The sequence below is a fragment of the Opisthorchis viverrini genome (genome assembly GCF_000715545.1).
Source record: "Opisthorchis viverrini unplaced genomic scaffold opera_v5_14, whole genome shotgun sequence".
NCBI classification, from domain to species: domain Eukaryota; kingdom Metazoa; phylum Platyhelminthes; class Trematoda; order Opisthorchiida; family Opisthorchiidae; genus Opisthorchis; species Opisthorchis viverrini.
Window position 1 is genome coordinate 2,909,197 of NW_008751670.1, and position 11,314 is coordinate 2,920,510.

An 11,314-nucleotide genomic window follows, 5' to 3' on the forward strand; every position below is an offset into this window, starting at 1 on the left:
GTATATATATATATATATATATATATTATATATATATATATATAAATTCTGGCCGGACAAAAGCCGTGCGAAAACATACAAATCCCGGATTCAACCACAGTCAATCTAAATTATCCGATAGGGTTGAAGTCTTGACAGATAAGCCCATTCATCGATACAGCCAGGACAGTTACTGGGTCGCTGTTTTAGGTGTTCAGCAAACCAGTCAGTCACATCGCTCAAGTATGAAACATTCGTCCGGTCTTCGGGGGGGTCCAGGGTGCGCTGGCGGGGTAGTGATAATACACTCAGTTTGTAACATGACCATATTCAAGCCTCAGTACGACCAAAGTTATGCACTACTGACGAGTTCTAATAACAACGAAGCTCACGTTTAATAAACAATAATAGCAATAACTGTCCAGCTGTAACACCCTATCGGTGCATGGATCCCATGCCACCCGAAGGAAACACAAAAGCTGAGATACTGCCAGGTCGCCCAAGCCTAGACAGCACCAGTCGGGATGCAGAGTTTGGGTTCGAACCACCACTGATTTTGCGTCCTAAACACTGAGCTATCTCGAGCTCCGACACACACACGTGTTTGGTGTGGACTGCTAAAAAGTATTGCGTCAATGCGTAAGGAGTATCTTCTAACCAAGGCGAAATCCCAAAGGGATCACGTTAGTAGAAGATCGGCTCACTATAACCAGTATCAAAGACCAGGGAACATGTGAGGCCCATGGGCTTTCTGCATCGCCTGTAAATCTCCCAGGCGTTTCGATGCACATCAAGCCACCGCTAATAATTTCAATACCTCAACAATTAGCGCGTGGAGAGTCTAAATGCAACAAATGATGGTGTAGCTCCACAAAAGAAATCGGAGTTCTTATTGTCACCACAACTTGGTTTGCCCAATTAACACACTGCTACCTTAGCGAAACACACTCATTTGCAAACAAATTTGGTTTTGCGAGAGAAGGGTTTTCAGCAACCTTATGAGTAGTGCATTACCAATACACTGCTACCTTATTTTTTGCAGTGGCAAGGCCGATATTTGGACAGCAGTTCGAAGGCAGTGAAGATATGCTAAACTAAAAAAGCTGACACAAAGAGGAAGCAAAAATATTTTACTCAGGTTTCATCCGGCATGTGACTTCCGCCAAGAGAATAGCAACAAACTGCCCTTGTTCCGAACCGAACAGTGCCAGTATGTAAGCCATGGGACGTGATCGAATTTCAGACAGTTGCAAACAACCGGCCCAGTTATCGGGACCAGGAATAGCTGGTGAAATCATTCCTGGACTTGGATCGAAAGTCGCGGTGACTAACCACACTTCTCAAGTGTGATTACACAGTCGCAAGCCGTATGCAGTCAAGACAGGTTTTTTGTCCAAAGGTGGGAACACAAATCTTTTGGACAGACGGCGCTGCTTCCAGAAGTGCAAGGCCTCTATTCTGCTCATCTGCCGCCTCAAATATTACACCCGCCACCGAAGTTTACCACCAGCCTGAAAATAAGCAATATTTGGACGTCGACAGCAATATACTGGTGCCAAAGATACCCAACTGCAAGCGCTAACGGGGTAGTGTGGTGATGGGACTTGTTAGGGCATCCAGAACTAGTACCGAACAGCCCGCTGTCAAAACTTTCGGTTAAAAAAAAATTCGACCACAAACACCCGTGATTAGCTAAATTTGGGCGGGAAACCCGTTTTTAGAAAAAAATCCCACAGAAATGTTCCGATCACGTACCCTTTTCAAACAAGAACACTGTTCTCTAGCCGTGTCTATTAAACGATGAGGTTACAATCATGTGTGATAGGAAATTTTGAGCACAAAGTTTGGGTCCCAAGCTGAACTTCCAGGGTATACGGGTCATTTGTACCAGCCTCCCTACAATTGATTGTTTTTACGGCAGGGAAGAGAAATTAATCCCACGGATTGGGTGTTGGATGACTACCGGCTCGTAAAATCTAATTTCCGGGAAGTGGAAGAAAACATACTTGTTAAACTAGGAACAGATTCACTAGAGGTTTGACAATTTAAAAAAATCTGTACAAGCGTAGTGAGTGGGAAACAATGGTGTATTTTCATGGGGCATCACGGTATCGATAAAACTTAATATTTTTCCTCTTGTTCACTTTCTTGTACAAGTAATCTCTTCTTTTCTGTTCTAACTTCAAACGAGATGGCTCGAACTCCTCCAACCAGGCTACGAGGGCAGGATTGTTCATTCGCGCACTCACACGCTGAAATTCGTTTCTGGTGCCAAATGACCAGGGAGGACCGGTGTAAAAATCGCGGAAGGTTAGTTTTCCATCACCCAGAATGTCTGAAACGAATGTCAAACGAAATCGGGGGCAGAATAGTTGAGTTAGTCGTTTATAAACGAGGTATCAAGGCACAATGTTCCTGGTCACAAATAAAATCGCTCAGTAGTGGCACTCTGTCGGTGTCATGCAACTCGAAAGAGATAAGCCGGTTTTATCCGTCGACGGTAGTGGGAGTGGCTACGCTTGTAACAATCTAGGTACGGATAACGCCGAATGAAATACTTGATTAGAGTACGAAAGGAAGAGCAATGCCATGAGATAATGCTTATACAAAAAAGAACACCGATTACGGATGTCCGGACCTCTACTCCCTCATATCTACTTTACTAAAGTTACCAACTGGAAAGCCGACAGTTGCGAGGGTGGCGAAGTTTACAGGTTCCATTCATTTTCTGGCACCAGATCATTGTTCGACCGCCTTTGGGTCGTTTCCATCTGGTGTATGCCTGAATGAAATGCAGATGGTGTTCGGACATAAGAATGACGTCAACTGGTCTAAGTAGTTTGTAAACTATGATTAGCTTGTATATCAGGGGCGATTCTAGTCCTGCTCTGAAACCAACATTCCACACTATTGGTGGTCAGACATCTCCAACAGATCCAGATAGTAGCTAGTAAGTATCTATAGTTAGATGCGGTTTCCGATCCACAAAATGGAACGCGCACACTGCGGTGCTGTATGCCCTCCCCAAACAGACTAACCAGTGTTACGCAGACACCATGCCTGAGGCTAGCAAAATGTATTCACTAAGCCATTAGGATTGATAAATCCATTCAATTAGTTAACTGATCGTTCAAACGGCTTACACGCGAGAAGTTTGTGCAGCATTTGTAGATCTAACCACTGTTCACAGGATCACTGTGTCACCTTGATCAAAGTCATCAGTATGAAGCGTGGACAATTAGTACGAGCTGTTAGTAGTTCACTAACTTTAATCGGTTGTACACACAAAACAACCAACATAGCATGCAAGGATGGCATAAAGGCACAACAGCGAGCACCACATGTCACAAAATGGTAAGGAAGACTTATCACTAACTACTTCAAGGGTAATCGAACCGACTGGGTATGAAACTATTTTGCGCATACTGCCTGTTGCTGTATTCTGGTGGACAGAGCTTCCGCAAATAGAACTAAGGTCATTAGATTGCGGTCTCAGAGCAGTTTTTTGAAGGCTGTCTTGAGGTCACTTATATGAGGCATTGCGACCAACCGCTTAATTATCACCATCAAGGAGTATTAAGTATTGGTTCTCTCGTGCTATTAATTTTTCCAGCCACCGCAGAATGTGTCGAGAGGTCCACCGAAAACAGGCCACGTGATTGAATCCAAGATGGCATTACCAATATTGTTTTGAGATTGCAATCCACTAACCTTGGCGTTTGAGGAAGCGCTGTTCACTAGAATAATATTCTCGTTCATTCAGTTTGATTACAACCGACGCGACCCATATCTTTTTTCGCTCCTGTGTGAGATGACACCACTGGTGTCGCATATAATCCTACAGGTCTTACGAGTGCGACTGATGAAATTACGTGAAATACATGTTTTGGTCCTTCTTGAGGAAATGAATCAAGGGAATCCAGTACTGCAAACTGTTGGAACGAAAACTTCCTGTTACCACTACCCCAGAGTTGGGTCGTTTGTTGACCCTAAGGTACAAAATAAGAACTGAGAGAAAGCGAATTCATTTCTGCGACAAATGTGTCCACCCGTCTCAAAGTTCAGGATGGTTTAGTTGCTAACTTCAATGCAAGATAGCAATGAACCTGTATGCAATGGCTGAACTGCACCATCAGGACGCTGGATTCCAAAAAGTCAGGCGTTTAGCTCAGCGGAACTGTTCTCGCCGCTTTTGGCTTGGAACCAAGATAGAACCAATTCCCTTGGATGGAAAATCAATGAACAAAAATGGTTCATAAATTCACTCCAGAAAAAGAAAATTCAGATTAACCGTTGACCTTGATTGCCGAAATCTCCTAGGAGGAATTAAACAAGTTCTTCGAAACACACTAACTATTCGCTGGCACCCTCAATGATCTCTCCTTGTGGTGCAGAATAGAGCTCAAGAATTCACTATAGAAACAGTGGACTGAAAAAAGTAAGTGAACGTCTGAAAGGTTCACCTACTGCGATCAAAAACGTCTGTAACTCCCATCAAACCATGTAGTCGAATGCACAATATCTTCCCCACTTAATTCACGATGGCGCGGTCAGATGTATATTTTCCTAGCAAAATAGTTCACGGTTCCTCATTGGAGGAAAAGACAGTCAATTATCGAAGCCTGCTGTTCATTGGAATAAGGTATTTCCAGGAGGCACGACCGTTAAAAATTTTCGATTGAAAGTGCTCAAGGGGAAACGCATAGGAACTTCCCAACCAGAACAGAAGGTCACAACTCGGTAGATGAGAAACGGTGTCGGTTTCGTTCTTGAAGACATGTTGATTCTTAACATCATCATCATCATCATCGACAGCATGACATCAGTGTTCAACACCGATGCTTCACTGCCGTACAACCATGACTTATTTGAAAGCCTTATTGTGAAGAAAAGAATAAAGGTGGATGAGGAAGCAAGGAAATGCTAGTTTACCACAATCATTCCGAGGTGCCCACACCTCCAGACATTCACTCTGGCAATCTGGACAGAAACTGACAACAAGAACGCCAATGACATCGGCTGGCAGCCATATCTTGTAGTGTCTCCAACCAGGCACAGTGAGGATCACGCGGTCCCCACCCTGGAAGGCAACTGATTTCCTCTCCTTGATGGCCGAAAACACCGACCGCTCTTTAAATCTAACCTGGTGTTTGATTTGCCACTGTTCCGAATTCCAGCATGGTTGCAGCTGTCTATTTTATTGCTATATTTGAATCCAATTTATCTACAGCTGCGTTCAGAGATCGTAAGTACACATCATGGGGGTAAAACAGCAGCTACATATAGAAACTCACCAATATAATCATTCTGACCGAAATGTGCTCGGTGTGGGGCCCATAGATCCCTAGGCCGGTATTCTGGCAAACGGACCGGTTCATCGGTATGTTCCAGACGGGGTAACAAGCCACCATCGTACAGCCGAGGATTGTAGCGGAGGTCCACTGGTTTCGGCTGTAGATAGGGCTTCACATATGGAGCTCCTCCACCAGAACCACTCACAACGGAATTGGGCCTACGGGAGATCTGCGCATCTTGGTCCTCAACTGCTGGTCGGGTATCTCGATATACCGTGTGTGTTCCGGAGTGCTCTGGATTCACATCATATCGCTCCCACAACCTACGGCCTTTGAGAGGGACAGTCCTCAATGCACGAACCAAAGGTGATTCAGCCAAAAATAGTCCAGTTGGTCTGGTGAGTGGTGAGGCCAAACGCGATCCAGAAAGCATTCGAGAAAGGATCTGTAGCGAGAAATTGTCCCATGACATAAAACTAATCCTGATAGTCAAGCACAATAAACACTTAGAGTCCATTTCCGTCGTACGTAGTACGTCCGACACGTGCCCCACCATATAACCCACCCATGCAGATAAACATGGACACACCGAGGATAGATCGTACAGGCAATTGATATATTTTGTGTTGACTGGTCAGTGGTTTACATTGTATAACGATCCAATCTATAGCAGTGCTACGGGTTCGGGACCCCTAAGACTTGTGTGGGGTTGCTTGTCTGAGTTCAAGGGCCTATTGGTGTTACCCCTTCAAAACAACCTTTCACTAGTCAACCAAAAAATGATTATTTGCTCCAACAGCATATGGTAGATGTTCGAAAGTTTCTACCTAATGAAAGCCTGTAGGTTACGCATACCCACCAAGAGATAGACCATGTGTAACACTGCATAGGTGGCAGAACACTTCCGTACATCGAGTGTCGGCTCAAAAGAAACTGGAGCAACTTTTGCACTGCATGTTTATTTGAAGGAAAGAACAAATGGTATTCATTCGAACCTCAAATGAACCGTGCTGCACATCAATCTGCGTGGTAGTGAGTGATTCGTTCAGTTACAGTAATGCAGCAACCTCGCGGACTTTCTTCCGGAATGATATGGGGAGTGCACTTCTCACCAAAGAAAAAAATGGATCACAGCTATATACAGCACACACATATGCTACATTAAACAACGGGTAGCTTCGCTCCATCGTTATTTTCAAACAAGCATCCGTTTGACGCGATTCGTTGATAGTTCATCGTGCCATGCATCACACCAACAGCTCAGTAACTACTGATTTTATTTGTAAGTAGCTAGATTTCTTTGCAAAAGAGGGAGACGGCTGCAAACAGGCTGCTTCAAACTCTACATCTAGTGTTCTCAATCTATTCGGAGAACAGATGGCCTTTAAGGACCAATTGACCACTTTTTAGCATATGAATAGTTGTCACGTTTTGGATGAAGCAACTGCATGTAATGGATTGGCGTCTTGCTAGCTGACAAAATTTAGGGCAAAGATTTTATGCAAGACGAACCACCAAAGTATTTTAACACCGCCGTCGTCACAGTAAAAAAGTACGAATGACAGAAGGCATCGCGGATCCGTTCAAGCGCCTTGACGATGTACTTTCAGAATGACTGCATCGATGAAAAGTGGCCATGCACAATGACTAGGAAGGTCTCCAGTGTGAGTTGACATGCCAAGTTCACGCTCGGTGGTGGACAGGTTCAGTAAGCTTACCAGAAAGAGTACGTGGCTTCTCTAATTCTTCAGTTTGCTGCAGATCAGAGTTTAGAAATCTTGTATCTCTGCCCGTAGTTGGAGTGAGAGACTGTCAGAAATGATCTTGCACAGTTGGCTGACACAATAATTGGCTGTCGTAACCAAGCTAAGCCAGAGAGACCTAGAAAAACAGACTTCACTGTATGCATCTAGGTTAACGAGGCACCCAGTCGCAGAGCCTGGCCACAAATCGATCGAATTTGCTGAAGATGGTAGCCATAAACGGTACGAATGACCCTGCACCAACAAGGAAATTGATTTGTAACAAACAAAGCGAGGAAATAATGTGATTTCATTTTTGAAAGTTCAGTGGGCAATTTAAAACGCACCAATAATAAATTAAAAAGACTGCGGTCTTTCTACCATGGATAGGTGTTAAACAATATAACTAAACATTGACCTGCAAACCATTCGTCATTCGTGTGCATTCAAAAATAATTCAGATAGTCTTTATTAGGCAGAGATCCCATACGAAGTATGAACCAACAGATCACGCCTGCACGCAGTCGAAATGCTGTTACTAGTTTTTATTAGGAGGTTAATGAGCCCAGATAGTAAACTCAACTGTCTAAACAAAAGATCGATAACCAAAATTGGGTCGTGAATCATACAAAGCCACTAAAGATTGGGTGGTGATACCTCTCGATTTGACAGTGTGAGCTGGAACCGGTTCAATTTTCGCTCAACCACCAAGAGTTGACTTCTCGTTTGAAATCGTTAGTGTGCATTTAACGAAAGCCAACAAACCCGCAGAGGTTAGATCAATGCATCCTACAAGCTCCATCTGTGGTTAACCTTGTATTAAAGGACAGAACACCTTTTTCATCCAGTTCACAATCTGCGTACATCAAACGTGATTCGTATCCACGGGCCCGGCTTACCCATCCGCAGCCAGTCAAGGTACTCCAATGCGTTGTCACTAACTGGTGACGAATCCTCACGCTATTAACTTTACCTGACATTCTAGGACTTCACAAAAAATCAGAAAAGCCTATTGTAGCGGTTTTTTGGTTTCCGAATTATTTTCGTCTTTACTCAGGCCATCCGTGGATGTTTTAACCTTCGAATTTCCTAAGGGGTGGCGTTGTAGCTAGGCCCCGAGCGAACACTACAGATGTACACTGTGGTGGTGCTACTGGGGACTAGGTAATTTCCCGAAAACTCTCGAAGCCTAGCTGCCATGCCACCCGAAGCACGAAGCCGAGATACTGCCGGGCTACCCAAGCCTAGATGGGATGAGTCAAGATGCAGAGACTAGGTTCGAACCACCGACCTTCCTATCAGTAAGTCTGCACCTTAAGCACTGAGACATTTCGAGCTCAACTGTTTCAGCCAATAGCACTTACTGTGGATCCTATATATTGGACGCGCACAGAAGCCAAAAAGATGTAGGGAACAAACCAAAAACCAAGGTGAGGATCGCCATGCATTGAACAGCCCACATCACACATAACACCTAAATCTAGGTGACTTGAACTCCTTAAAGGGAAGGCCTCATCATGCTCCCAGAAAAAGTCCTTCAGCAATTGTACATCGTTAGCATTTACCCCCATGAATTAACCGTTGATAGATGTGCAACGCGTGATAGCAAATCAATACTGATTCGGTGTTGCTGCTGGACGGGTTGATAAGGTTTGCCCAGAGAAATATCATAGTGACACTTTGGCATGCAATATGACGATGGAACCGCATACTTCCTAACCGGCGGGCCAACATCTGATACTGCACATGCAAGCAATCTACGGATTATGCATAGAATAAAACGAGGATCATATGGAACAGATCTGCAATTATACAAATAGTGTACAACCAACTGATCAGACAGGACAAACTGGAGACCACATCTAGCGGTTTTGGTACTCAGGTCTGAAGGTAGACTGCATATTATTACCAGGTTCCGGATAACCCGAACCGGTCAACCGATTGGAATGAGGTTGGGAAAGCATATCCGAATATCCCGACTGGCCACCGGTGGTATAAGGGCAGACAGTCTGTTGCCCAAACGGACTAGGTGCAGTGGAAGAATGTGGCGCCATTGGAGCTGAACGATTCGGATTGGGAATCCCCGAGTAGTGCTCTGTACCTTCTGGTTGACGACGGTCTGTCATTGGCGAGCGAGTCGACGCCGAAATATTGAAGTGAGGAGTGGGTGACTGATATGCTAAACGACTACCATGCTGTGCTACGGTACTGCCTTCCTCACTGATCGGATAGGAAACAGTATCGGCTAATTGTGGGGAAATAGTAGTGTATCCTTGTTGGCTGGGGATTTGACCACCGATGACGGAAGGAACTGTGCTTGACGTAGGCTGAGGATCTATACGGCTATTTTGAGCCTTCGTCGTCGATCGTTGTTTTGCCTGGCCTTGGACAAAGGTGGATGTTGTCTGTCCATAGGATTCATCCATTGTCACATCAGTTGGATTTGTCTGCGGTGTAACAAAGTTCTTGGATACCATTGAACGCAGACCAACCTGTAGCCTGCGAACCAGTTCAACCAACGTTTGCGCTTCAAAAGAAATCTGATCTGAGTCGAACGTCGCACCGGATGAATTGGAAGGAACCGAAGAGAAACACTCCGGGGGCAAGCCAGCCCATGCCTCAAGACCGCTGAGCTGGAGCTCCGTTTCATTGAGCTGAGTGAAAACATCGGCCAGTTGGTTCTGAAACGCCTCAGTACTGCAAGTAACCAAACTAGGAAAAGGAGGGAAAGAACAAGTTCGGTATTTCAGGTGCGCTATCTCGCTCGAATACAGCTAGATGCCTCATTGAATGGGGAAAATGATGTGTTAGAACAGAGAATGGATAGACTAACGGCAGAAGAGGAAGGAAAGTAGATTCGAATATGCAAACAAGGTATTACACACTGGTTTTGAGAACAGTGCTGCTGTCTGGATTATCGACTCCTAGATCCGAAAAGTGGAAGTTTGGTCTGCGTGACCAGATATGTGTGGAGCACTTGAATGATGGCTGACAAAAATACAACTGCAACTTACTTCCCCACGTCACAATCCATTTTTTGTAATATAATAGTGTGATAGTGTTGAACCAGGGCCTACAATGTAACATAAAAAAGGTCTGACGGAGACTGCCATACCACGACTTTTTCCCTCAGAGTGTATAGGCAACTGAAGTAAGAATCAATAGCCGTATCCGAGCGAGCCGTGGACTCACTTTGCAAGCTTGAGGACATTGCGTAGTGATCAGATGTGAACACTACACGTTGACCAGATATAGGTGGCTGAACCGTCGGCTAGTTGAAGCAACCACGCAGCCTGAAGGACAAAAAACAATGTGGTTCAGACTAGCCCTCAGTATGATGTGACCTTAATTTAAAAATCTTAACAACTTTCTGGAGGCACCTGGGTTGTACTGTCAGAACTAGCACAAAATTAGCTGACAGGAAATCGGCTTGTTGAGTGTGATATGTTTGAAAAAAGTCTAAATGTATTGTAGCACTCAACTGTGCACTACCTAGATCAACCACTACTGAAAAACGTGGCTCTCTTGATCGTCAGACGTTGGTACTCCTATCAACCCACAGAAGTAAAATCTACCTTACATTCAAAACCGTAAACAGGTGAAGATAATGACGCTGGGGTGTATGTTATCAGGTCAAAATTGTAGTTAAAGTAATTGAGCTGTTCGGTTCCTACAATGTATGGGTCAGGAAGTTCATGCAATTCGGAACAGTCGAGCCATCGGCACCTTGACGGTAATACGCCAGTAATACATACTTATGCTTAACTGTCATACACGCAGGAGCGTAGACGACCTAAGTGAAGAACAGAAGAAAAATGGGAAATGGAAGAAACCCTATGCCCCTAAGGAAAACTAGCACGGATGAGGTACCTACACCTTTGAGAAACATTAAAATAAACGCATCTGGCCATCAGCGGAATCAAACCAGCGTCCTTTGCGAACCCCACCTGACATAAGCCCGGGCGAACTCCCGCTAGACAGTAACCGAAGAAATGATTACATGCGTGCCACTTGGGTCGGTTGCGTGCTATGTCCTGCAGGACTTCCAAACACATACAAGCAGGATCATGTGGATCCCAGTCAAGAAGGCTGGAGAACCCACAACACTGGTTGACAGTAGCCGTTTTCATTCAAGTTGTAATATCCAGGCGTACCCAACGAACCTTCCGCCAACAAGCAAAAAGCAAGGTTTTCGTGTGTTGGTGCTTGTAGGACGTTACCCAACCCCTCAAGCTAGTAAGTTTAATCTGCTGCTGTAACGAATAGCATCCACTTTAAAATGGCCACTTACCACTTCGT

General features: G+C 44.7%; 1 protein-coding gene across 1 annotated transcript; it reads right to left on the bottom strand.

Moving 5' to 3' along the window:
- Window positions 1-1,774: 1,774 nt before the first annotated feature.
- On the bottom strand, window positions 1,775-9,696 carry T265_12773 (hypothetical protein; the record flags this gene model as incomplete). The annotated part of the gene is made up of 4 exons (XM_009165392.1): window positions 1,775-2,314; window positions 5,274-5,718; window positions 8,380-8,489; window positions 8,925-9,696. Coding segments are annotated over 4 exons (1,569 nt in total), but the record flags the coding sequence as incomplete, so codon positions are not given.
- Window positions 9,697-11,314: the final 1,618 nt, after the last annotated feature.